This window comes from Megascapheus bottae, chromosome 28 (genome assembly GCF_031878675.1).
Source record: "Megascapheus bottae isolate mThoBot1 chromosome 28, mThoBot2.hap1, whole genome shotgun sequence".
Taxonomy (NCBI): Eukaryota; Metazoa; Chordata; class Mammalia; order Rodentia; family Geomyidae; genus Megascapheus; species Megascapheus bottae.
In genome coordinates this window covers 8,385,333-8,409,296 of record NC_143536.1, presented here as the reverse complement: position 1 = coordinate 8,409,296, position 23,964 = coordinate 8,385,333, and the positions used below count along the sequence as shown (strand labels likewise).

Here is a 23,964-nt window from a genome sequence, read left to right as displayed (position 1 = left end):
GGCCTCCTCAGCTCCGCGCCCCGCGCACGCGCGCTGAGTGACAGCGGTGCGCGGACTCTGGTCACACCTCAGTGAGTGCTCACAAAGGCGGGTGATGCGGGAGGGCGGCGCCGCCGAGAGGGTGGGGAGGGAGGACACGGGCTCGGGGAGCCCCCGTCACTCATCCAATCCACGCCGACCGCGAGGGGCTTGCGTCGGCGGACAGAAATCCCAGCCCAGCCAGCTCCCTCAGCGCCACGGGGGACGCGCAGTTGTCGCCGTCGCGGCCCCTTTAAGAGGATTCCCTCAGCCGGCGCGCTTCCGCTCGGCGTTCCCACAATGCTGAGCGCGGCGAGCTCGCGGGGACGCTGCTGGGGCGCCAGTGGCAGAGGCGGCGCCTGCGGCGGCGGCGGCGGCGGCGGCGGCGGCTGGGACGACGTGGGCTGCGGCGGGCCCGCGGCGTCGGCCGGTGCGGATGTCGGGCTGGACGGACGAGCGCGGCGGCGAGGGCGACGGGCGCATCTACGTGGGGAACCTGCCCACCGACGTGCGGGAGAAGGACCTGGAGGACCTGTTCTACAAGTACGGCCGTATCCGCGAGATCGAGCTCAAGAACCGGCACGGCCTGGTGCCCTTCGCCTTCGTGCGCTTCGAGGACCCGCGGTGAGACCCCCGCCCCGCCGCGCCCCCGGGTGTCGTTTGACCGGAGCGCCCCGAGTCTGGGCTCCGGGGACCCTGACCCCGTCGTCTGCTTCGCGGCCGGGACTGCGGGAGTGATCGGCCGGGCCCCCCCCCCCCTCCATTCCCTTTCTCCGGGGCCCGAAGTCACGGAAGTCACCGTTAGCGGGAGGCAGGCGGCGGGGACGGGGACGCCCCGATGGGGTTCCTGGGGTGGAGCGCACCCCCGCCGCGCGCGCCGGACCCGGGCCTTCTAATGGAATGGGGGAACCTTCTAAAGAGCCCCGGGGTGGGTCTTCGTCCCGGTGATTTGGAAATCGGATGGCCCGCGCGCCCGAAGAGCCCTGGAGCTCCGCAAGGACCGAGGGTGTCGCCCAGAGGCTGCACCCGGCCCTGCTCCCCGCTTTGCCCACGTCGTGGGCGGGCGGCCGGCAGTGCCCCCGGGAACCAGCCGGGCGGCGGGAAGCACCCTAAGGCTTCGATGGCTGAGGACGCACAGCTGTTCTTTGCCCCCCAAACAGACCTAGGTTTACACGTAAAGGAGGGACGCCCATGCCTCTACTCCTTAGCCAACCGAGCCACTGTGTGTTTTGCTCCCCCCAGTGCTCAGTGTCAAGCGGCCCATGCTGTATATTTTGCACTTTCAACCGCCGTGAAGGGGTTCCTGTTTTCCAGATGATGAGGAAATCTGGAGACTTGTTGAGAAAGAGGCTATTCAGCAAAGGAGATAAGATTTGAACCCCCTGTTCTGCCTTAAAATACATAGTTACGTTTTGATCTGTTACATCTTCATTCAGCCCTATCATAACAGAAAAGCCCTATTCTGATATCAGTGTGTGAAGGTTCCAACAAAGCATTCTCACATTAGTATCTTATTTAGGCCTTATGATAACGCTGTCAAGTAGGCATATTGTTCACATTAGAGATGTAAAAGTTTGATTAAACACTCCATGGAAGGCCACTAACTCCAGTCCTTGTATTCATAGTCTGACTTGAAGTGCTAGTATCTCTGCTCCAGGCGCATAATATGGTGGTCTGGGTTGCCCTGGACCTGCTACTCCTTGCTTTTCTTGGAGTCTCCCTTTGCAGCCCAGGCTGGTCTCAAATTAGAGATCCTCCTACTTTAGCTTCCCTAGTACTAGAATTGTGGGCATGTTTGACAGACTATATGGGGGTGGCTGTGGCCACCTTCAGCTCTGCTTGTCGCTTGTCTACACAAGGTATAAGGCCATTGTTTAACGGGCACTTCTAAGAAACATTAAACTTACTGAATAACTCAGCTGTAAAAAGCATTTTCTTAGCATCCTTGAGGCTTTAGGTCCAATTTGTGGTGCACTGTGTATGTATTTGAGTGTGTGTGTGTGGGGGGTATTTACCTTTTGATAAAATTTTGGCCCAGAGTGGATTTTGACAAGGTAGTTCTCCAAAATTTGTAAAAAGTTACACTTAAAAGGTTTTTGTTTTTTTGGGCCGGGAGTTTGGCTTAGTGGTAGAGTGCTTGCCTAGTGCATGCACAAAGACCCAGGTTCGATTCCTTGGTACCACATACTTAGAAAAAGCCAGAAGTGGTGCTGAGGCTCAAGTGGTAGAGTTCTATCCTTGAGAGAAAAAAATCCAAGGACAGTGCTCAGGCCCTGAGCTTACACCAGGACTGGCAAAAAAAAAAAAAAAAAAAAAAAAAAAAGGTTTTTGTTTTGCTAGGCCCCAGTAGCTCATACCTATAATCCTAGCTACTCAGGGGGCTGAGATCAGGATTGTGGTTCAAAGCTAGCCCAGGAATTAAAGTCCCAGCAAGACTCCTGTGTCCAATTAATCACCCCAAAACTGGGAGTGGCACTGTGGCTCAAGTGATAGAGCACTAGCCTTGAGCACTGAGGCCTAGGGACAGAACCCAGGCTCCAAGTTCAAGCCCCATAACCGACAAAAAAAAAACACCTGTGCTGGGCATAGGCAGGACTTAGCTGTCCCTGAACTTTTGCTTAAGGCTAGCAATCTACCACTTGAGCCACAGTACTGCTTCCTGCTTTTTCAGTGATTAACTGAAGATAAGAGCCTCACGGTTTCCTATTCCAGCTGGCTTTGAACCTCAATCTGCAAATCTCAGTTTCTGAGAAACTAGAATTAAACTTTTCTCTTTTGTCTGTCAAGGGGCTTGAACTCTGGGCCTCTTCAATGCAAGCACCCTACCTCTTGAGCCACAGTTCTACTTCCAGTTTTCTGGTGATTAATTGGAGATAAGAGTCTCACTGACTTTGTGCTCTGGCTGGCTATAAACAGTAATCCTCAGATCAGCCTCCTGAGTAGGTAGGATTACAGGCGTGAGCCACTGGTGCGCAGCTGGATTACAGACTTTCTATCTCCAAATAATCACCAAAAACCTGGAAGTGGTGCTGTGGCTCAAATGGTAAATGCTGTAGCCTTGAGGTAAAAATAATAGGCCCAGGGCCAGGAGTTTGGCCTAGTGGTAGAGTGCTTGCCAAACATGCACACAGACCTGGGTTTGATTCCTTGGTGCCACATACATAGCAAAAAGCCGAAAGTGGTGCTGAGGCTCAAGTGGTAGAGTGCTAGCCTTGAGAAAGTCCAAGGACAGTGCTCAGGCCCTGAGCTCAAGCCCAGGACTGGCAAAAAAATAAATAAAAATAAAAATAAAAGGCCCAGGGTCAGCGCCTTATACTGAGTTCAAACCCCAAGACTGGCACACACACACACACAAAAGTGTTGGTTTTGTCTATAATTTCAGCATCAGTACCACATCAAGAAGACTGTTTCAAACCTGCCTTTCCACATAGTGAAGACCGACTTTAAAAACTTTATTTTTGCCAAACATGGCATTTGTATTGTATTCCTCTCTCCTTTATTTCCTTTTTAGTGCTGATACCAGGTTTTGAACTCAGGCCCTCATGTTCTGGCATAGCTTTCTTGCTTATGTGGGATTACTGCTATTTGAGCATTTTGCTAGCTAATTGGAGATGAAGTCTTGCAGACCTTTTCATTCCTGGTTGGCTTCAAACCAGTCTTCAAACCCCAGATCTCAGCCTCTTGAGTAACTAGGATAGTAGATATCAGCTACTGGTAACCTGTAGTGGATTTTTTGTTTGTTCTGGCCAGTCCTAGGGCCTGAATTCAGGGCCAGAATACTGTACCTGAACTTCTTTTACTCACGGCTAGCACTCTACCACTTGAGCCACAATGCCATTTCCAAATTTTTCTGTTTATGTGCTAAGGAATAGAACCCAGGGCTTCATGCATGCTAGGCAAGCACTGTACCACTAACCCATATTCCCAGCCCAAGGATTTTTGTATTATTATTATTATTTTTGTCGGTTGCTGGACTTTAACTCTGGGCCTGGTCATTGTTCCTGAGCTCTTTAGCTCAAGGCTACTGCCCTACCCCTTGAACCACAGTGCCACTTCTGGTTTTCTGGTGGTTGATAGGAAAGTATGAGTCTCACGGGCCAACTTTCCTGCCCGGGCTGGCTCAATCCTCATATCTCAGCCACCTGAGAAGCTAGGATTACAGACATGAGCCACCACATCTGGCTCCGAGGGTTATTTTTAAGGCAAGCCAGTGGAGCCTTCTGTCCTCTTACCTTTTCCATATTGCAGGATGATATGTGCTTCTCAGCTTACTCAGCCAATGATTGAGATGGAGTCTCATAATTTATTGCTATCCTGAATGTTGAACTCTGGGCCTGGGGACAGTCCCTGTCCCTGAGCTGATAGGCTCTAGACTAGTGCTCTTTAGACACTGATCTCAGCCTCCCAAGCAGCTAGGATTACAGGTGAGTCACCAGCCACCTGACACTTTGTTTTGGTCAGTCGTGGGGCTTGAACTCAGGGCTTGTCACTCCACCACTTTGAGCCACAGTTTTCTGATTAATTGGAGATGAGTCTCATAGATCTTCCTGCCCTGGCTAGCTTTGAGCCATGGTCCTCAGATTTCAGTCTTCTGAGTAGCTAGGATTAGAAGGGTGAGACACTCATTTTTTCATTTGTTAGAAAGTTATCTTACCTCCCAAGTAGATCAGATTGCAGGGTCTTTTTTTTGGGGTGGGGGGGGAACAGTTTCACAATGCAGTCGATGCTGGCCTTGAACTTAGACTCCTGTCAGCCTCCCTAATACGAATATGTTCTAAATCTGTTTTATAATGGGTGTTTGTATAGGCTTTTTTTTTTTTTTCTTTTTTTTACTAGTCCTGGGGCTTAAACTCAGGGCCTGGGCCTGTCCTTGAGCTTTCTCAAGGATAGCGCTCTATCACTTGAGCCACAGCACCACTTCTGGCTTTTTCATGTGTGTGGCACCAGAGAATCAAACCCAGATCTTCGTGCGTGCTAGGCAAGCACTCTACTGTTAGGCCATACTCCTCCCCATCTTAGGCTTTATGAAAGAATATTAAGGCCAAATGTATACGTTTTGAGAAACTACTAAGATGAGAGAAATTTAGTGGTAAAAACTCTCAACAGGATTGTTTTTGTTTTTCTCAGTCCTTTTATTTGTAGTCCATTACCATTTCATACTAAAAATCTTTATGTATCTGACAACTGTAAATTTTTACTGCCATGAAAGATCTTTAAGGCATCCAGGTCCTGATTTTTTTCCTTTTCAGTTTTCCCTCTTAATGATTCCTCCCCTTCACTGGAAAGTCATCTACCTTCCTGGGCACCACTGACTGCAAGTTTTTCTTTGCAGAGATGCTGAGGATGCCATTTATGGAAGGAATGGATATGATTATGGCCAATGTCGGCTTCGTGTGGAGTTTCCTAGGACCTACGGCGGTCGGGGTGGGTGGACCCGAGGTGCAAGGACTGGGCCTCCTACAAGAAGATCTGATTTCCGAGTTCTTGTTTCAGGTATGTAACTTTCTCACTGAGATGATGCATGTAAACTGCTTAGCACAGTCTACTGATGAGGAGTGTTAGCTGTTATTTAGTGCATGAGATACATGGGCTTTCTTTTCAATAACCTATGCATGCACAGTGACAGTCTAAAGCCCTGCACTGGCTTGTCAGTCAGCAATTGAAACTGCTCTGTAGTTGAGTCGTAGTAGAACATAAATATGCTTGTATAGGGTTCCTTATTGAGAAGTTGGAAAGATGATGGCAAAAAGAGCTAGAATCCTAAAGATATTTTCTTTTAGAATGTATTTTGATATCTGGTTAATGTGAAAGGTATTACAAGAGCCAGACTCTTAACAACTTACCTAGCTCTGAATCCTAAAAAGGCCAGATTTGGCCACTGTAACTGAAGTTAATAATGCATATCTGTTTAATGTGTATAAATGATAACATGCTAAACTCAGGGCCAGGAGTGTAGCCTAGTGATAGAGTACTTGCCTAGCATGCTTGAAGCCCTGGGTTCAGTTTTTCCATAACACATACAAAAAGCTGGAAGTGGTGCTATGGCTTAAGTGGTAGAGCTGTAGCCTTGAATAAGTCCAAGAACACGCCTTGAGCTCAAGCTCCAGGACTGGCAAAAAAAAAAAAAAAAAGCTAAATTCAGCTGTTTATATATCTTTGAGACCTTAACATAATGTTAAAAAAAAAAAAATACCTGGGGCCTTCTACATTTTGTAGGGGACTGCTAGACACTGGTAGAAATGTTTGAGCTTAGCACTAATATGTGAATGTCTTAACCATAGCAAATTCCCATGTGCTTACGAGTGATGCTCAATATCTGCCTCTCTTGTATCCCTTTGTAACCCTAGAACTCTATTCCCTCCTTCAGGATGTCATACATTATCTTTTTTTTCTCTCCATGCTGCTCTGAAATCCTGCTTAGAAAACTATTAGGAAATGGCTGCAGTCCTGAGCTGTGAGCGGTAAACACAGCCTTTGAGAGCAGGAGCACATTTCCCTTTCATGACATAAGGTAGGGTTGTATGACTCCCAACTAGTTTTAGCGTCTGAGTATTACTTCCCTCCCCCATCCCCCAACTGTAGTGAAGAATGTTGGTGATCTCTTTAAGAGGTACTTTGGTTTGTCAGTCATTTCTATAGGAAAACAAACTGTAGGTATTTTTTGTTGTATTGCTACCTTCAGCTACACTTTATTTCATTGACCTGTTTGAGAATTCTCATGTCCTGGGAAACTTGGTCAGGCAAGGAATAATTTGGTAATGGGAAAAATGGAAGGACAAAGAAAGGCTGTGAGTTCCCAGAGGTACTAAAACCTGCACCAGGATGCTTGTTGATAAGTTTGGTCTCTAAAAGTTTGTCTAAGACCAGCTTCACCATGTACTTCAGTGCTTTTCTCTCGTTTTTTCTACTACATAGTGTTGTGATTTGGGGACCCGTGGGAATTAAATGATAGGGGAGAGACCATAGGTATTACTGAATCTTAATAGGGCAGCTAACATGGCTAAAGAAGTTGGGTTCTCATGTTCTCTGTGCCTAGGACTTCCTCCATCAGGCAGCTGGCAGGACCTGAAAGATCACATGCGAGAAGCTGGGGACGTGTGTTATGCAGATGTTCAGAAAGATGGAATGGGGATGGTTGAATACCTCAGAAAAGAGGACATGGAATATGCCCTACGCAAACTGGATGATACAAAATTCCGCTCTCATGAGGTAAGGTCCCCACTTCTTTCTTTTGGCGATAGGGATTGAACCCAGTGTCTTGCTCTTTGTCCTTTTTTCTGTTGTACCTCTTGAGCCATAGCTCTACTTCCATCTTTTTGCCAGTTAATTGGAAAGAACCTTGATTCTTAGATCTTAGTCCCCTGAGTATCTAAGATGATGAATGTGAATCACCATCACCCACTTGGGCTAATTTTCTTCCCTTTTTTTCTTTTCCTGGTCAGTCGTGGGGCTTAAACTCTGGGCCTGGGCACTGTCCCTGAGCTCTTCAGCTCAAGGCTACCAAAGAGTCTCACGAACTTTTAATGCCCGAGCTGGCTTTGAACCGCAGATCCTCAGACCTTCGCCTCCTGAGTAGCTAGGATTACAGGTGTTAGCCGCCATTCCCGGCCAGTCCTGGTGCATGAACTCAGTGTCTGAGCACTGTCCTTGGGCTTTCTCAAGGCTAGAACTCTACCATTGAGCCACAGTACCACTTCCAGCTTTTGTCTATGTATGTGGTACCGAAGAATCGAACCCAGGTCTTTGTGCATACTAAGCAAGCACTCTACAAGTAGGCCAAACTCCTGGCCTCCTTCTTAATATGTGATAAGGATACCTCCCCTTATGTGATGAAGGTTTAATAGCTGCCATATATAGATTATGTGCTCAAAAGTTAACTATTGTTAGGCAGCCAGGTTAGTTAAAGATTTGCTCATTCTTCTGGTACTTATTTCATTCTCTTTGAATTTCAGGGTGAAACGTCCTACATCAGAGTTTATCCTGAGAGAAGTACAAGCTATGGCTACTCACGTTCTCGGTCTGGGTCAAGGGGCCGTGACTCTCCATACCAAAGCAGGGTCTCCCCACACTACTTCTCTCCTTTCAGACCCTATTGAGACAAGTGATGGGAATTTTCTTTATTTTTTTAGATGACCTGAGCTGCTTTATGCTCAGGTTCTACATTCCAGATTGGTATACATTCCAGACTGATAATTTAGTGTCTTAGAAAATTTTTTTAAAAAAAATTTTTAAGGGAGAAAAAAAAAGAAGAAAAACATAATTTCCACCAGGGCCATATTAGCAGCAAAGTGTTTTAAACTGCACAAGTGGTTTTGGTTCAGAAGCAAGTTGTATATTTTTTACCCAATTATGGGAAAAGAAATCAGTGCTGTCTTTGTGGGCTGTTTTGCTTTGAATATCAGCAGTTACTGTGACTGAGTTGGCCCATTCTGTTTAGAAATATATTTTAAGTGTTTAGTAATTGATAAGTGTGGTTGTTCTTGATTGTATACAGATTTCACTTCAGAGGTAGAGGCTAAAAAAAATGAAACCACTGAGTTGTAATAATGATTTGTACTCAGTCTGTAAGAACTGGATAACTTTTGGGAGTAATGATAGTTTGTTTTGATGGAGACTTGATAACCAGTTGGACAAGATCAGAATTAAAAGCTCATCTTACAATTCAAGGCAACCTTGTAGATTAAATTGCCTTAGAAAAGCACTACAGATACAGGAAGAGTAGAAAGAATGGGAATAGGCCCATGACTACCTTTTTTTTTTTTTTTTGTCATTTGTGGGGCTTGAACTCTGGGCTTGGGCATTGTTCCTAAGCTCTTAAGCTCAAGGCTACTGCTCTACCCCTTTGAACCACAGCACCACATCTGGTTTTCTAGTAGTTAATTGGAGATTAGGAGTCTCACAGACTTTTGTGCCAGGGCTTGCATTGAACTGTGATCCTCAGATCTCAGCTTCCTGAGTAGCTAGGATTACAGGTGTGAGCCACCAGCTCCTGGCCTGTGACTACTTTTTTTTTTTTTTTTTGCCAGTCCTGGGCTTGAGCTCAGGGCCTGAGCATTATATCCTTGGACTTTCTCAAGGCTAGAGCTCTACCACTTGAGCCTCTGCACCATTTCCGGCTTTTGTCTATGTATGTGGTACTGAGGAATTGTACCCGGGTCTTCGTGTATGCTAGGCAAGCACTATACAACTAGGCCAAACTCCCAGCCCCCCCATGACTACTTTTTAAAAGTTCTCTTTTCAGAGATAAACTACAGAGCTAGTTAATATTTTATTTACATATAATCACCTTATGGAAGGTGGTTGAGCTTAGAAGTTCTTAAAACAGTTTACTCAGTGTTTTCAAGAACCTTCTAGAAAGCTCTCTGCTCAGAATAAAGCAGGTAGGTACCCAGGAACAAATGCAAGTATGCCTGACAAGATAATGCCACTCAAGTGGGGAGAAACAGCACAGAAAAGAAAAATGACAACTCTTTTTCATAAATAAACAAGTTCAAGTATACACAGTTTGGTAGACATAATCTTTTTAGACGGAGGTGAAAGAGCATAACTTCCATACTGAATAGGCCTGTAAGTAAATACTTGATCCATTTCCTTGGAAGTTGATATTCCCTCTTCCATTAGCATCAGGAACTCATTGCCTTGTTTAGTTAGACATATTCTAATTGTATCTTGAAAAAAGTTACTAAGAATTCCTTAAGCATCCACTTTTTCAGGTGTTAGAAGGAAGTAAGACACTAATGTGAACAATACCAGTGCCACCATTGCGTTTTCGTGTTCACAGGGTACTCCCTTCCCAGAATAGCTAGCTATCAGCCATGAGGGAAGGGTTCTTGTTCACCCAGCTTTGGCAAAGAGATATTACCTGTTTGGAAACAATAAGGAAGATTGTTAAGAGCTGAGGCTGCAGTTCCAATGCACTCTGCATTCATTTCATGGGAAACAATAGAAATATGTACAGCAGGGCTGGGAGCATAGCTTAGTGGTAAAGTGCTTGCCTAGCATGCATGAAGCCGTGGGTTCAATTCTTCTTTACCACATACTCAGAAAAAGCCTGAAGTGGTACTATGTGGCTCAAGTGGCAGAGCACTATCCTTGAGCAAAAAGTGTCCAAGGACAGTGCCCAGGTCCTGAGTTCAAGCCCCAGGACTGGGGGGGAAAAAAAAGTACAGCAATCAGAATCAGTTGTAAGTGAAGCCAAATTAATATAAACTTTTCAATAAGGGATAGGAACAAGTGAATTGACCATTAATATGCAAGTAAAAATGGAAGACTGAGATGGAACTCAGTTTAAGAAGCAAAGCCTGAAGCAAGTGGAACATTTGGTTCTGTTTAAGAGATATGATGCATGAGTAGCTACATCTATGGAAATAGGGAAATCTTGTTTTGAGATGGCAAGATCGATCATAGTCTTCTCTCTCTACCTCTGCATCACTAAATCATAGGCTTTTTTTTTTTTTTTTTTTGCCAGCCCCCTGTCCTTGGGTTTTCCCAAGGCTAGAGCTCTACAACTTGAGCGACAGCACCACTTCCACCTTTTTCTATGTATGTGGTACTGAGGAACTGAACCAGATCTTTGTGCATACTAAGTAAGCACTCAACCCATTCACAGCCCCAGGCATTTGTGGTTTTTTGTTCTTTTTTTTTTTTTTTTTTTTTTTTTTGGCTAGTCCTAGGGCTTAGAACTCAAGGCCTGAGCACTTTCTCAAGGCACTTGAGCCACAGCACCATTTTTACCCTTTTCTATGTATGTGGTATCAAGGAATTTAATCGAACCCGGGTCTTCATGCATGCTAGGCAAGCACTCTACCACTAGACCAAATTCCCAACCCTCCAGGCATGTTTTTAAGAGTTTCACCGAAAAGTTTGCTGGCTTATTTTCCCACCCTTGCTTAAACCACAGCTTTTTTTTTTTTGGTCCTAGAATTTGAACTCAGGGCCTGGGTGTTATCCCTGAGCTTTTTCTGCTCAAGAGTAGAGATCTATCATTTTGAGCCACAGCACCAATTCCAGTTTTCTGGTGGTTAACTGGAGATAAGAGTTTCACAGACGTTCCTGCCAGGGCTGGCTTTGAACCCCACAACCCTCAGATCTCAGCCTCCTGAGTTGCTAGGATTACAGGCATGAGCCACCAGTGCCTCACTTCAGAGAGTACTTTTAATTGCATCTTGATGAGACCCATATAGTGGTGACCACACACCTGAGCTGACCACAGGGAGTTTTATTTGCAAGGAGTCTACTATTCCATTAGTAGAGCACTTGCCTAACATGTACAAGGCCCTAAGTTCAATCCCTAGCACCAGAAAAAACAATCTAAAATATTTAAAGTAACATTGAAAATGCAGGTCCACACCAGGGTTTGCAAACCATGCCTAGACTACATTTACTTGCCAAATTGTTTTTTCCCCCCAGTCCTGGGTTTGAACTCAGCGCCTGAGCACTGTCCTTGGGTTTTCTCAAGGTTAACACTCTACCACTTTAGCCACAGCATCACTTCTGGCTTTTTCTGAGTATGTGGTACTGAACCCAGGGCTTTATGCATGCTAGGCAACCATGAGGCCATGCTCCCAGCCCGTGATTTTATTTTTTTAATGAGTTGTATGGCTTGAACTGGGTTGCTTAAGTACTGTCCCTGAGCTCTTCAGCTCAAGGCTACCAGCCTAACTCTGGAGCCACAGCCCCACTTCCCCTTTTCTAGTGGAGATAAGAGTCTCACAGTCTTTAGAGCATGGGCTGGCTTTGAACCTCCATTCTCCGATTTCAGCCTCCTGAGTTTAGATAAGGATTACAGGCATGAGCCACTTCTGTTATGCCACTGTAGACAGCACATACCTGGGGGGGCCACAAAATACTCTTCCACGACGTGTTGGGAATTTTGTAGTACTTCTTCAGCACAGTTGCCTTCCACTACATTGTCTGATCTCAAGTATAGACATCTACAAAACCCAGAAGCTCAAGGTTACCTTCTCAGAGAACAGGACTACAGGAAGAGCATCAAGAAAGACTAGGGGGCAGGGAGTTTGGCCTACTAGTAGAGTGCTTGCCTAGCATGCATAAAGACTTGGGTTCGACTCCTCTGTACCACATAAATTAGTGCTGTGGCTCAAGTGGCAGAACACTAGCTTTGAGGAAAAGGCCCAAGGACAGTGCTCAGGTCCTGAGTTCAAGCCCCAGGACTGGCAAAAAAAAAAAAAAAAGAGGAAGAAAGAGAAAAAAACAAAAAGAGGAAAGAAAGGGGACAGGGAGCATAGCCTAGTGGTAGAGTGCTTGCCTAGCACACATGAAGCCCTGGGTTCAATTCCTGGGTCCACATACACAGAAAAAATCGGAAGGGACAAAGCATTGGCTTGAGCAACAATTGTTCAAGGACAGTGCCAAGGTCCTGAGTTCAAGCTCCAAGACTGGCCAATAATAATAATTTAAAAAATATGCTAGGCACTGATGGCTCATGCCCATAATCCTAACTACTCAGGAGGCTGAGCTCCGAGGATGGAGGATCAAAGCCAGCCCAGGCAGGAAAGTACATGAAGACTCATCTCCAGTTAACCACCAGAAAACCCAAGTGGTGCTATGGTTCAAAGCGATAGAGTACTAGCCTTGAGTGAGAAAGCTCAGGGACTGGGCCCAGGCCCTGAGTTCAAGTCCTACAACTGATAAAAAAGAAAACTGGTCATGGTGGCTAATGCTTATAATTCCAGCTACATATAGGCAAAGAGTGAGAGAATCATAGTCTGAGGCTAGATCTGAGACTTGATCTCAACCAATAAAATCTGAGTGACTGGCTGTAATCCCAGCTATATGGGAAGGGCAAATAGGGGATTTATAGACAAAATATGTGAGATCCCATTTTAAAAAACAGTGCATTGAACAAAAGCTGAGGGACAGTGTCCATGCTGTGAGTTCAAGCCTTACAACTGGAACCCCCCTAAAAAAAATTATAGTGCAAAAAGATTAGAGGGGTTTGAGTGGTTCAAGTGCAGAATGCCTGCTTAGCAACCACAAAGCCGAGTTCAAGAACCCCAGAACCCCAGTAACATCGATGGGGGAAGGGGAGACAGGTGCTGATGACTCACCCCTGTAACCATAGCTACTTTGGAGACTGAGATCTGGTGGATCATGGTTCTAGGCCTGCCCAAGGAAGAGTTCAATAGACTTCATCACCAAAAGAACCAGCAAGAAGCGAGGCTGGAGGTGTGAAGGTAGAACAGTAGCTTACCAAATATGAAGCTCTGAGTTCATACCTCAGTATACCAGTAAAAACAAGGAGCCAAGTGCTGGTGGCTTACACCTATAATCCTAGGAACTGAGGAGGCCAAGATCTGAGAATTATGGTTTGAAGCAGGGCTATGTGAGACTCTCCAATTAACTACAGAAGCCCTAGAACTGGCACAAAAAAGGAAGCAGCAAATTTTTTGTTATTCTGGTACTGGGAGTTGAGCCAAGGGTCTTCTGCATGCAAGGCAAAGCTTCCTGCTACTTTAGTTACAGCCTTAGCTGAAGCAACATTTTTTTGGGGGGGGCAGGGGGGTCGTGGGGCTTGAACTTTGGGCCTGGACACTGTCCCTAAGCTCTTCAGCTCAAGGCTACTACCTCTTAAGCCTCAGCCCCACTTCCCCTTTTCTAGTGATTTAGTGATTAATTGGAGATAAGAGTCTCACATTCTTTTGTTCTTTTCTTTAGTGTCTAGGATGGCTTTGAACCTTGATCCTCAGATCTCAGCCTCCTGAATAGCTAGGATTGCAGGTGTGAGCCACCGCACCCAGCTCTGAAGCAACATTCTTATTTTATTGGAAGTGCTCCAAGGCAAGAGGAGCTATGCTCAAATGCAAATAGACTAGTTTGTAGATCATCCCGACAAACTGTGAGGTAGAGGTAAATGGTAATTATTTCCCAAGATTCATGTTTAATAAGTATTTGAGATGACTACTCTGGGCAGATTACTTTTGGTGGAAATAGATAAAAAGGCAATTGTAAGACATGCTCTTAATTACATGTGCTAAATGCAACAGACCCTGTCAAAGACATAGCAAAGGTACCTAACCCAGCCATTGTGGGAAGCATATACACAAAACATGTGCTGCCAAGCTGGGAGCGTAGCCTAGTGGTAGAGTGCTCCTTTAGCATGCATGAAAAAAGCCCGAAGTGATGCTGTTGCTCATTGCAGAGCACTAGCCTTGAGCAAAAAATGTCCAAGGATATGTCCAGGCCATGAGTTCAAGCCCCAGGACTGGCAAAAAAAAAAAAAGTGCCACACTGCTAAAGGATAGTATATGGATGGGAAATGGACTTCTGGCAGATACACTAGCATAAACCCAGAATAAGAAAGCCCAGCACATTCAAAGAAGGGAGTTCAATGGGATGCAACATGGCCAACTTAGAGAAAAAGCTAGAGACCTATGAAGAGATGGAGGAAACAAAGAGTGACTTGCTTAAGGATATTGACTTCTAACAGGTCATATTGGGGCCTAACTCCTTTCTGTACCCTTGGATGCATCTTTCACCATGGCCACCTACTTAGAAGAGATAAAACCATCTGCAACTGAGCAAGATGTATCATAGCAGCTATACCATAGGGGAGGGAGAACCAACTCAGAAAGTGAGGTTCTGAATTTGAGCCTCAGTACTGACTTCCAAAAGAAAAAAACTAAAATTTTTGAAACAGTAACAACTAAGCAAGTCAAAAAGTGAGTTTATATTGTAAACAATGAGACATAGATCAAATTACAAATACCAGGAAAACTAAAAATGGATAGTGATTGGAAAGGGAGAGGGAGTTTCAGGTGTCAGGAGAAATTCAAGTGCCAAGAGGGAGAATACCATGCAATTACTTGGAGGCATTTTATCCAAGGGTCAAAACAACCAAGTGCAGAGATCCTGAAGAGGGAACTGGGGATGGGAATTTATCTCAGTGGAAGAGTGCCTGCCTACTAACAAGTTCAAAGCTCTGAGTTCGGTCCTTGGAACCACAGAAAAGCTTAGAGAGGGAACAAACTTGGCTTTTGGTATTGGGGACCGAACGGGTCCTTGCATGCTAGAAAAGTGCTCTACCATTTTAACTATGGCCCTGTCCCTTCTGTTTTGAGAGTGGCGCTCGCTAACTTTGTCCTGGCTGGCGTTGAACCGCGCTGCTCGGTTCTTTGTTTCTTAAGTAGCTGGGAGTACAAGCGGGGATCCACTACGCCGGGTCAGAAGTAGGGTTCAGAAAGCGATGATTTAAAATGCAGCTGAGATTTCTTTCTACTTACACAGACACTGCGAAGTCCGAGGGGTTTTTTGTTTGTTTTTGCCAGTCCTGCGCTTGAGCTCAGGGCCTGAGCACTGTCCTTGGCCTTTCTCAAGGCTAGAGCTCTACCACTTGTGCCTCAGCACCACTTCTATGTATGTGGTACCGAGGAATCGAACCAGGGTCTTCGTGCATGCGAGGCACGCACTCTAACACTAGGCCAAACTCCCGGCCCCGAAGTCCGAGGGTTTTTAAGTGGGAGTGGCAGGACCCCTAAAGAACGGGGGGAGGGGTAAAGACAGGCGGGGTGACAGGGGAAATTCGCGATCTTGTTAAATAAAGCCTTTACCCTTTGGGAAATAGGACACTAATACTGAGTCCCCTTAAACGGTGGCGCAGGCGCCATAGTGAAGGTTTCGGGGGCCACCGCCCCGAGTTTACCTGTCCTCCAGGACCGACTCCATGGGCTCCACCCCGTCTGTGTCGACCTCGCGGAGCCGGTCGGCGAAGGCGATGGCTTTCTCCAGCCGCGCCACGGCCTCGCGGCTGCCGAAGTCTACCAGCGCCAGGCGTTCCAGATGCTCGATCACCTCGGCCGTGACCGGACCTCCCTGCGGACAAGGCGGGCGGCGTGGGTCCCGAGCGGCGCTGGCTCTGCGTCCCAGCCGGACTACCTCTATCTACGCGGTCCCGGCCCTTACCTGAGGACCCTCTCGGGAGGTGAATCGCCGGCGCTCGCTCCGGGAGGCACGAAGGCCCCGCCACACAACCCGCGCCCACATTTCTTCTTGGCCGCCGTAGTGCGTCACGCCGACAGACGCGCACCTGGGTGATGTCATCAGAGCGCGCCGCCCGCCGCCACCGCCGCCGCCATCGCCATGAACAGCGTCGGGGAGGCTTGCACCGACATGAAGCGAGAGTACGACCAGTGCTTCAACCGCTGGTTTGCCGAGAAGTTCCTTAAGGGGGACGGTTCCGGCGACCCGTGCACCGATCTCTTCAAGCGGTACCAGCAGTGTGTTCAGGTGAGCGGCGACGCGAGCCCTTCTTGTCCACCCCAAGGCCTCTTCCTACTCTGAGTAGAGTGTCGGACGGCCGCAGGTTGGAGCCGCCTAGCCGAGGCCCCTGACCTTCTCTGCCATCTCCCTCGAGCTTAGTGCCGGCCTGGCTTTCTGCTTGTCCAACTTGGCCAGTCGTGTTTGCCCGCGCATGTGCCTTCCCGCTTGGGGCTTCGGTTCTGGGCCTCGAGCTGTTGCTCGCTCTTCCGCGCTGGGCTGGTGCCTCCACGTAGTTGGAGGTAAGAACCAGGATTACGGGCGTGAGCCGCCACGTCTGGCGGAGCGTGCGTTAGCTTGGGACACAGTAACAGCCTTTGGCTGTTGATTTGGTACTATGCAAACTAGACATCATAACGTCTTTTTTACTTGGAAATTGACACCCACAGATAGGAAGTGAATTGTTCAAGTTCACTAGAATTGGGTGCTGTGGATTTTATTGTCGGTGGCACACTTAGCACTATTACTCTTGCGCTTGGGTAAGTGTTTCTTTCTTTGGTTTGCTAAGGTGCTGTGGAAGGTCCTCCCCTCCTTTCACTTAACTTTTTTCAAACATCCTCCCTCCCTTTCTTTCCTTCTGAGTACTGGGATTAAAAATTTATGCCACCAGGCGCCTGTAATCCTAGCTACTCAGGTGGCTGAGATCTGAGGATCAAAATTCAAAGGCAGCCCAGGCACAAAAGAACATGAGACTCTTGTCTCCAATTAACCTCTAGTGAGACTTACCTCTAATTAACCACTAGAAAACGGGAAGCGGGGCTTGGCTCAAGGGTAGCGCGGTAGCCTTGAGCTGAAGAGCTCAGGGACAGTGCCCAGTTCAAGCTCAAGCCCCATGCCCCCCCCCCCAAAAAAAAAAGCTTATGCCACCAGGCCTAGGGACTTGAACTCAGGGCCTGAACTCTTTTTTTTTTTTTTGCCAGTCCTGGGCTTGAACTCAGGGCCTGAGTACTGTCCTTGGAGTTTCTCAAGGCTAGAGCTCTACCACTTGAGCCTCAGCACCACTTCCGGCTTTTTTCTATGTATGTGGTACCGAGGAATCGAACCCGGGTCTTCATGCATGCTAGGCAAGCACTTTAACCACTAGGCCAAACTCCCCGCCCCAGGACCTGAACTCTTTCCTTGGGTTTTCTCAAGGCTACAGCTCTACCACGTGAGCCACAGCAACATTTCTGGCTTTTTCTGTGTATGTGATACTGACGAATTGAACCCTGGACTTGGTGCATGCTGATGGTAGGCAAGCATGCTACCACTAGGTCAAACTCCCGGCCTGCAATTTTTTTTTTTTTTTTTTTTAAGTCGGTTGTGAGTGTTGGAACTCAGAGCCTGGGCATTTTCCCAGAGCCCAAGGATAGCGCTCTTTTTTTTTTTTTTTTTTTTTTTTTTTTTTTAAGCAATCCTGGGACTTGAAATCAGGGCCTGAGCACTGTCCTTGGGCTTTTTCTTTCTTTTCTTTTCTTTTTTTCTCGGTCTTGGAGCTAGAACTGACTCTCTGGGCACAATTCCTGAGCTCTTCAGCTCAAGGCTACCACCCTACCCCTTGAGTCACAGTGCCACTTCTGGTTTTCTAGTGGTTAATTGGAGATAGTCTTCACCTCCTATCCAAGTTGCTTCTGAATTGTGATGCTCAGAGCTCAGCCTTCTGAGTAGCTAGGTTACAGGCATGAGCCACCAACAGGCCGGAAGGTGTGTGTGAGGGGAACCTATAAAACCCTTTTTCAGGCCTGGAGTGTGGCCTAGTGGTAGAGTCCTCCCCTAGCATGCACAAAGCTATGTGTTTGATTCCTTGATACCACATGCATAGAAAAGGCTGGAAGTGGTGCTGTGGTTCCCATGGTAGACCACTACCCTTGAGAAACAAACAAACAAACAAAAAAGAAACCCTTTTTCAGTTTCCAGCCTAACACTTGCTTTGTTCATGAAAAGTTGTGAATCTAGTGGTATCTGATTTACTTCTGTGTAACACATTTCATTTAGAAACTTTGGACTTTAAACTTCCTATAGACCTTAATAATGGGTTTTCTTCTCCCATCAGAAAGCAATAAAGGAGAAAGAGATTCCTATTGAAGGACTGGAGTTCATGGGCCACGGCAAAGAAAAGCCTGAAAATACTTCTTGACCTTGCTTGCCACCTTGAAAATGGATTCCTCTAATCAGGAAATTTAAGAGGACTTTGGATTTTGTCATCTTAAGGCTATGAAGTCAGCAGTGCAGTTAATGAGTTTGGGATGGAAGTTGTTTCTTCTATGTGTGAAAGATGATGCTTTGAGATTTCTCACTTGCTTTGGCATCTCACTTGCTTTGGAGCTCAGTGTGCAAAATTGAACAATTTCTTGGGATTATGGTTGCAATATACAGTCTGGATCAACTTCAAGTATACCTTCTACATAAATCATGATAAACTAGCCAATATGATCAGGGCTCCTTGACCTTTTGATTTCTGCTGCAAAAGACATTACATACACAGTGTGGGGGTCACTGTTCATGAAAGCAGTCAGGACCCTTTTGTTTCCTCAGGGAGCTAATGCTCTACAAAGGGATCCGAGCACAAGTTTTGATCAATACTTAGAAGCATGGATTTACTTTTATATAACATTTAAGATCGCTAATGGCTTGGGTTAACAAGGAGGAAGACAGCTTTTAAAAGCTTAGCAAGAGGTGTCTGACTTAAGACATGAATGCTTCAAGACTGAAATACTGGCTCAGAGTTTACAGCAAATAATTGAATTATGATACTTGGAATGGCTACAGATGAACCTAAATTACAAAGGTTTGCAGTTAATGGCTTCCATCTGAATTAAGTCAACCTGCATTATAAACAGGCAAAATGCATCTGGTTAAATGTGGGAGATGGGTGCTTTGATTCATTTTTGTTTGCCTAGCCTACCCTATGTCTATAATCATCAAGATGAAATAAATTCTAATATTTATATTTTATCATTTATCCCTGTAATCCAGTGCACTTTATGTACATCTAGTACTTTATTTCATGTCTCACACATACACTGCAGAGAGCTTTATCTCTTATAACTCAAAGGTGAAGATTTATCTAAGTGTAGTACAGAGAAGCAGTTAGAAACTTGGTAGTGACATACCTGTGATCCCATGTACTCAAGAGTAAGAGGCAAAGAGGATCCAGATTTTAAGGCCAAACTTGACAAAGTTAGCTAGACCCTATCTCAAAAAAAAAGGGTTGGGTGGGCTGGGAGCCTGGCCTAGTGGTAACGTGCTAGCCTTGCATGCATGAAGCATTGGGTTTGATTTCCTGAAACCACATACACAAAAAAAGCTGGAAGTAGTGCTGTGGCTCAAGTGACAGAGTGCTAGCTTTGAGCAAAAAGTGTCCCTGGACAGTGCCCAGGCCCTGTCCTGAGTTCAAACCTCAGGACTGGCAAAAAAAAGAAAAGAAAAAAGAAATCTTGCTGCCAAACATGGTGGCTCACACCTGTAATCCTAGCTACTCGGGAGGTTGAGATCTGAGGATCACGGTTCAAAGCCATCCGAGGCACTAAAGTCCATGAGACTCATCACCAATTAACCACCAGAAAGTGGCACTGTGGCTCAAGGGGTAGGGTAGTAGCCTTGAGCCGAAGAGCTCAGGGACAATGCCCAGGCTCAAAGTTCAGAGCTTAAAGCCCCAAGACCCACAAAAAAAAAAAAAAAAAAAAAGGGTTTGGGGGGGACACATCTCAAGTAATAGAGCATTTGCCTAGCAAGCTTAAGGCCTTTGGTTCAACCTTCAGTATTGAAGCAAAAAAAAAAAACCCCAAACACTTCTAAATGTTATTTCATAGTCTATATGAAATCTAAAATTTATGTTCTAGTACCAAAACAATCTCAGGATCAAGAGGGCATTTATATACTTTAGAATGTCATGTAATCCCCACAAACTGCCTATGTTAAGGATGTACTAAGAAATAACTTGTATTCTTTTCAACCTTACAAGACTGTCTCATCGTTGTACTCTTGAGAATAAACTATAAGCCAGCCATGTTCTTTCATTGTAACTCATACTGGAAGGAAGGTGTACTTGATACAAAAACAGTATATGCTACTGTAGAAGTTCACCACTCCAACAAAGTTTTGGGAAAAGTTGTAAGTTGTAAAAAGTATACTTTATACTTAGTAAATGTGTGTATGTGTGTGTGTGCATGTGTGTGCCATGGCGCGCTGGTACTGGATTTCAACTCAGGGCTTCACAAGTCCTAGGGCTTGAATTCAGGGCTTGGGCATTATCCTTGAGCTTTCTCAAGGCTAGTGTTCTAATACTTGAGCCATAGCACCACTTCTGGCTTTTTCTGTGTATGTGCTACCAAGGAATCGTACCCAGGGCTTCACGCATACTAGGCAAGCACTTTACCACTAGGCCACGCTCCCAACCCCACCCTTTGCTTTTTTATGCCCAAAGTTGGTTCTTTACCATTTGAGATATACCTTTACTTCCAACTTTTTACCAATTGTTTGCAATTTCTTAACTGGAGAGTTTTTCACTTTTCTACCTGTGCTGGCTTGGAGCCCTAGTCTTGGTTGCCAGAGTTAAGGGTATGAGCCACCAGCATCTGGCTCACCTTTCCTTTTCAACTCAGGACACTCACCAGTCACATTTTTCACTATTTCAAGTAGCAGTATTTAGTGGTACACAGATGGCTACAGTCCCAGGTATTCAGGAAGTTAAGGCTGGAGATTTTCTTAGGTCTAGGAGTTTTAAAAAAGGCCTTTGCCTTACTCCCTTAGTCTCATATATCCCAAGTCAAGAACGCAGGGGCCGGGCCAAGAGCATGGCCTAGTGGCAGAATGCCTACATAGGATGCACAAAGCCCTGGATTTGATTCCTGGGTACCACATACTCAGAAAAAACCAGAAGTGGTGCTGTGACTCAAGTGGTAGAGCCCTGGCCTTGACCAAACTCAAGGATAGTGTCAGACCCTAAGATAAAGCCCCAGGACTAGTAAAGAAAGAAAGAAAAGAAAGAGAGAGAGAGAGAGAGAAAGAAAGAAAGAAGGAAAGGCAAGCCAGCTGGGAGTTTGGCCTAGTGGTAGAGTGCTTGCCTAGCATGCACGAAGACCCGGGTTCAATTCTTCGATACCACATGCATAGGTAAAGCCAGAAATAGTGCTCTCGTTCAAGTGGAAGAGCACTATCCTTGAGAAAAAAGCCCAAGGGCAGTGCTCAGGCCCTGAGTTCAATCCCCAGGACTGGGGGAAAAAAAAAGAAGGAAGAAAGCAAGCAAGCAGGAACCTGTTAAATAGTAGGCGATGGGCTGTATTGGACCTGAAACACTTTCACAGCAGCACACACATTCACTGAAGAAACAGAACACCATCAATATTAATTTCTCGAGAAAAACACAAAGAATGCAACTTTCAGCTCATTACCAAATTAAGTCTAAACTATTTATTTAGGCCATTTCCTGCTATAAGCAAAGGAATGGAAGAACAGTTTGTCATTTGATATAAGAAAGGAAGGTGAGCTTCAGGTCCCATATACTTTTCTGGTCCACGTGCAGAGGAATGGTCCAAACCAAAGGTGTGGTCCGGGGTGCCTGGGTGATGGTCCAGGTTCTCTTTACTCATCTTCATAGCCAGTGGGAAGAGGATTTGTATGAGGGTTATGAAATAAAGTATGGTTGCCATCTCCCCAGGGAAAGGGCTGCGGAGCAAAGATGTCAATTAGGTAATTCCAGAGAGAGTTCAGGAAAAAAAAATTTAAAAAAGAAGAAACAGAAACAAAAACCAACATAGCCATGAACTGCTTAAAATAAGGTGACGGATAACAAAAACTAGTATATCCTGTGCTGGGTTTTAGAAGTAAACCCCTCAAATCATCTGTTAAAAATGATAGTGGCATGCATACTTATTTAAAGAGATTTTTGAGCTCCATTCAAACTTAAGCTAGGGCAATGGCTTCCAGGAGAACAATTTTTACCCTGCCAGGCAACATGAAGCAGTGTCTGGAGACAGTTGGGGGAGGGGGGTAGGGCAGTGTAGTACTGCCATCTAGTGGGTAGAACTTAAATATGCCACTAAACCCTTCCCGGTGGATGGACAGAAATGTCACCCACCTCCCCAAGAACTATCCACTCCAAAACCCTATTTCCCTCCCAGAAAATGGAAGCAAACAAACACTGACTTTAGGGATTAAACTAGAAATTGCACAACAGTGCTGAGGCTGAAAAATTTCAAGGTCTGATTCCTAATTATTCTGTGCAAGGGTAAAAGGGAGTTCAAAGATTTCAAATTCAAATCTAGGATAAGTTCCTACAAGGCCAATCATACACGGGCTAGGTGACACCATAACTAAAGAACAAGAAGGATACATAGGGAAGGGAAAGGAGATGTAACTCTGTAAGAGAGGGCTTGCTTGGTGTATGAAGATGCCCTTGGTCTAATCCCTAGCAACACTAGGTGTGTGTGTGGGGGGGAATAAAAGAGCCAGATGCAAGAGGCTCACACATGGAATCTTAGCTACTCTATAGAGACTAAGACCCGGAAGATCACTGAAGCCCAGCCTGGACAGAAAAGTCCACAAGACTGGCCTTAGCAAAAAAGCCCAGCTTTGGCTGGCATAGGAGGGGAAGAAAGGAAGCCACCATCATGACTCTTCATCGTGGGGTTAGAATCAGCCCGAGGCCTCCATCCTAGAAAGGTAAATCACCTTCAGCTCTTGCCACTCCCAAAGGGGGGATGGCAGACCTCTAGATTTTACGAAAAGAGACAACTGTTTCTGGACTGTATCAGAAAACAAAAGGTAGGAAGCAAAACTGAAGGGCACTCGGTGTTACGACCTTGAAGAAAACGGTGCCATGACCCCTCTTAGACTCGGTCTCCCCTCCCCTGAAATGGAAAGCGACACCGGTTCTCCTGGCCGGACCTACAACAGAAATCCCCCCGGCCGGCCGGCCGCGGTCGGGATGCTGGAGCCGTACCTTGGTCCGGATGCGGAGATGGGGGTAGGCGATGAACTCCTGCCTGTCGTGCTCTCCGTGGCGCGACTTCAGGAAGACGTTGAGCATGCTCACTCCCACCCCGGGCAGCGCGACGAAATAGGTGAGGGCCTTCCACATGCGAGCTGCGGAGATGGACAGCCGCTCAGCGCGGGCGTCGGGCCTGCCCGCTCCCCCAAGGCCTCACGCCAAGGTCACCACGCCCGCCCCTCGCCCCGGCGCCGCCGAGGTTCGCCCCGTCCACCCCAGCCCCAATACCTGAGCTCTCCTCGTCGTGAGCGCCGCTCGACATGGGCCGCCTCACCACCGACCGGCCAAGCAGCCGAGAAGCTCGGGACACTAATACCGCAGCAGCCGCCATGTTGGTTCTGGACCGCCTAGACGCCGGAAGCGGAAGTAGGGAAAGTGCCTCAGGGGGCGGGGCCACAGCCTTCGCGTGGCTCCTATTGGATGGTGCCTTGTCAATCAGAGTAACGGACGAGCTGCTGGTGCACCTTCATCCCTGACTGAGTTCTCAAAGTCCGCGGAGCCGAGCGGAGCGCCGGCGGCTCACGCCTGTAATTCTAGCTGCTCAGGAGCCTGAGAGCTGAGGAGCACGGTTGGAAGCCATCCCGGGCAGGAAAAATCTGTGAGATTTATCCCCACTAAACTACTCCGAAAAGTCGGAAGTGGAGCTGCTGTGAGTGAAGTAGAGCGCTCATCTTCAACGAAAGCAGCTCAGGGACAGCGCC

The 23,964-nt window shown here is 46.5% G+C and overlaps 4 protein-coding genes across 4 annotated transcripts; 2 read left to right on the top strand and 2 right to left on the bottom strand.

Annotated features, from left to right (window-relative positions):
• The first annotated feature begins 385 nt into the window (after positions 1 to 385).
• Srsf9 (serine and arginine rich splicing factor 9) lies at positions 386 to 8,479 on the top strand. The gene is made up of 4 exons (XM_090320266.1): positions 386 to 642; positions 5,351 to 5,511; positions 7,055 to 7,227; positions 7,971 to 8,479. Exons 1-4 carry the CDS (start codon positions 455 to 457, stop codon positions 8,112 to 8,114), a joined length of 666 nt encoding a protein of 221 aa, XP_090176392.1. The 5' UTR covers positions 386 to 454; the 3' UTR covers positions 8,115 to 8,479.
• Positions 8,480 to 9,522: 1,043 nt separating this feature from the next.
• Gatc (glutamyl-tRNA amidotransferase subunit C) lies at positions 9,523 to 16,049 on the bottom strand. Its single transcript, XM_090320264.1, has 4 exons — positions 15,940 to 16,049; positions 15,680 to 15,849; positions 11,848 to 11,951; positions 9,523 to 9,880 (listed from the first exon to the last, which is right to left on the bottom strand). The coding sequence occupies exons 1-4, from the start codon at positions 16,018 to 16,020 to the stop codon at positions 9,828 to 9,830; spliced, it is 408 nt and encodes a 135-aa protein (XP_090176390.1). The 5' UTR covers positions 16,021 to 16,049; the 3' UTR covers positions 9,523 to 9,827.
• Positions 16,037 to 20,274, top strand: Triap1 (TP53 regulated inhibitor of apoptosis 1). Its single transcript, XM_090320265.1, has 2 exons — positions 16,037 to 16,263; positions 18,326 to 20,274. The coding sequence occupies exons 1-2, from the start codon at positions 16,117 to 16,119 to the stop codon at positions 18,407 to 18,409; spliced, it is 231 nt and encodes a 76-aa protein (XP_090176391.1). The 5' UTR covers positions 16,037 to 16,116; the 3' UTR covers positions 18,410 to 20,274.
• A 1,395-nt stretch (positions 20,275 to 21,669) lies between these two features.
• Positions 21,670 to 23,634, bottom strand: Cox6a1 (cytochrome c oxidase subunit 6A1). The gene is made up of 3 exons (XM_090320263.1): positions 23,492 to 23,634; positions 23,216 to 23,358; positions 21,670 to 21,939 (listed from the first exon to the last, which is right to left on the bottom strand). The coding sequence occupies exons 1-3, from the start codon at positions 23,592 to 23,594 to the stop codon at positions 21,856 to 21,858; spliced, it is 330 nt and encodes a 109-aa protein (XP_090176389.1). The 5' UTR covers positions 23,595 to 23,634; the 3' UTR covers positions 21,670 to 21,855.
• Positions 23,635 to 23,964: the final 330 nt, after the last annotated feature.

Excerpts from the sequence above, each read along its gene's own strand:
- Gatc (XM_090320264.1), bottom strand. The coding sequence starts at position 16,020 with ATGTGGGCGCGGGTTGTGTGGCGGGGCCTTCGTGCCTCCCGGAGCGAG. Across the intron at positions 15,850-15,939 it reads CCTCCCGAGAGGGTCCTCAG|GGAGGTCCGGTCACGGCCGA; the intron begins GTAAGGGCCGGG and ends CCTTGTCCGCAG. Across the intron at positions 9,881-11,847 it reads GTATTTTGTGGCCCCCCCAG|GTAATATCTCTTTGCCAAAG; the intron begins GTATGTGCTGTC and ends GTTTCCAAACAG.
- Triap1 (XM_090320265.1), top strand. The coding sequence starts at position 16,117 with ATGAACAGCGTCGGGGAGGCTTGCACCGACATGAAGCGAGAGTACGAC. Across the intron at positions 16,264-18,325 it reads GGTACCAGCAGTGTGTTCAG|AAAGCAATAAAGGAGAAAGA; the intron begins GTGAGCGGCGAC and ends TTCTCCCATCAG.
- Srsf9 (XM_090320266.1), top strand. The coding sequence starts at position 455 with ATGTCGGGCTGGACGGACGAGCGCGGCGGCGAGGGCGACGGGCGCATC. Across the intron at positions 643-5,350 it reads GTGCGCTTCGAGGACCCGCG|AGATGCTGAGGATGCCATTT; the intron begins GTGAGACCCCCG and ends TTTTCTTTGCAG. Across the intron at positions 7,228-7,970 it reads CAAAATTCCGCTCTCATGAG|GGTGAAACGTCCTACATCAG; the intron begins GTAAGGTCCCCA and ends TTTGAATTTCAG.
- Cox6a1 (XM_090320263.1), bottom strand. The coding sequence starts at position 23,594 with ATGGCGGCTGCTGCGGTATTAGTGTCCCGAGCTTCTCGGCTGCTTGGC. Across the intron at positions 23,359-23,491 it reads TCACGACGAGGAGAGCTCAG|CTCGCATGTGGAAGGCCCTC; the intron begins GTATTGGGGCTG and ends CCATCTCCGCAG. Across the intron at positions 21,940-23,215 it reads ATCTCCGCATCCGGACCAAG|CCCTTTCCCTGGGGAGATGG; the intron begins GTACGGCTCCAG and ends TTTGCTCCGCAG.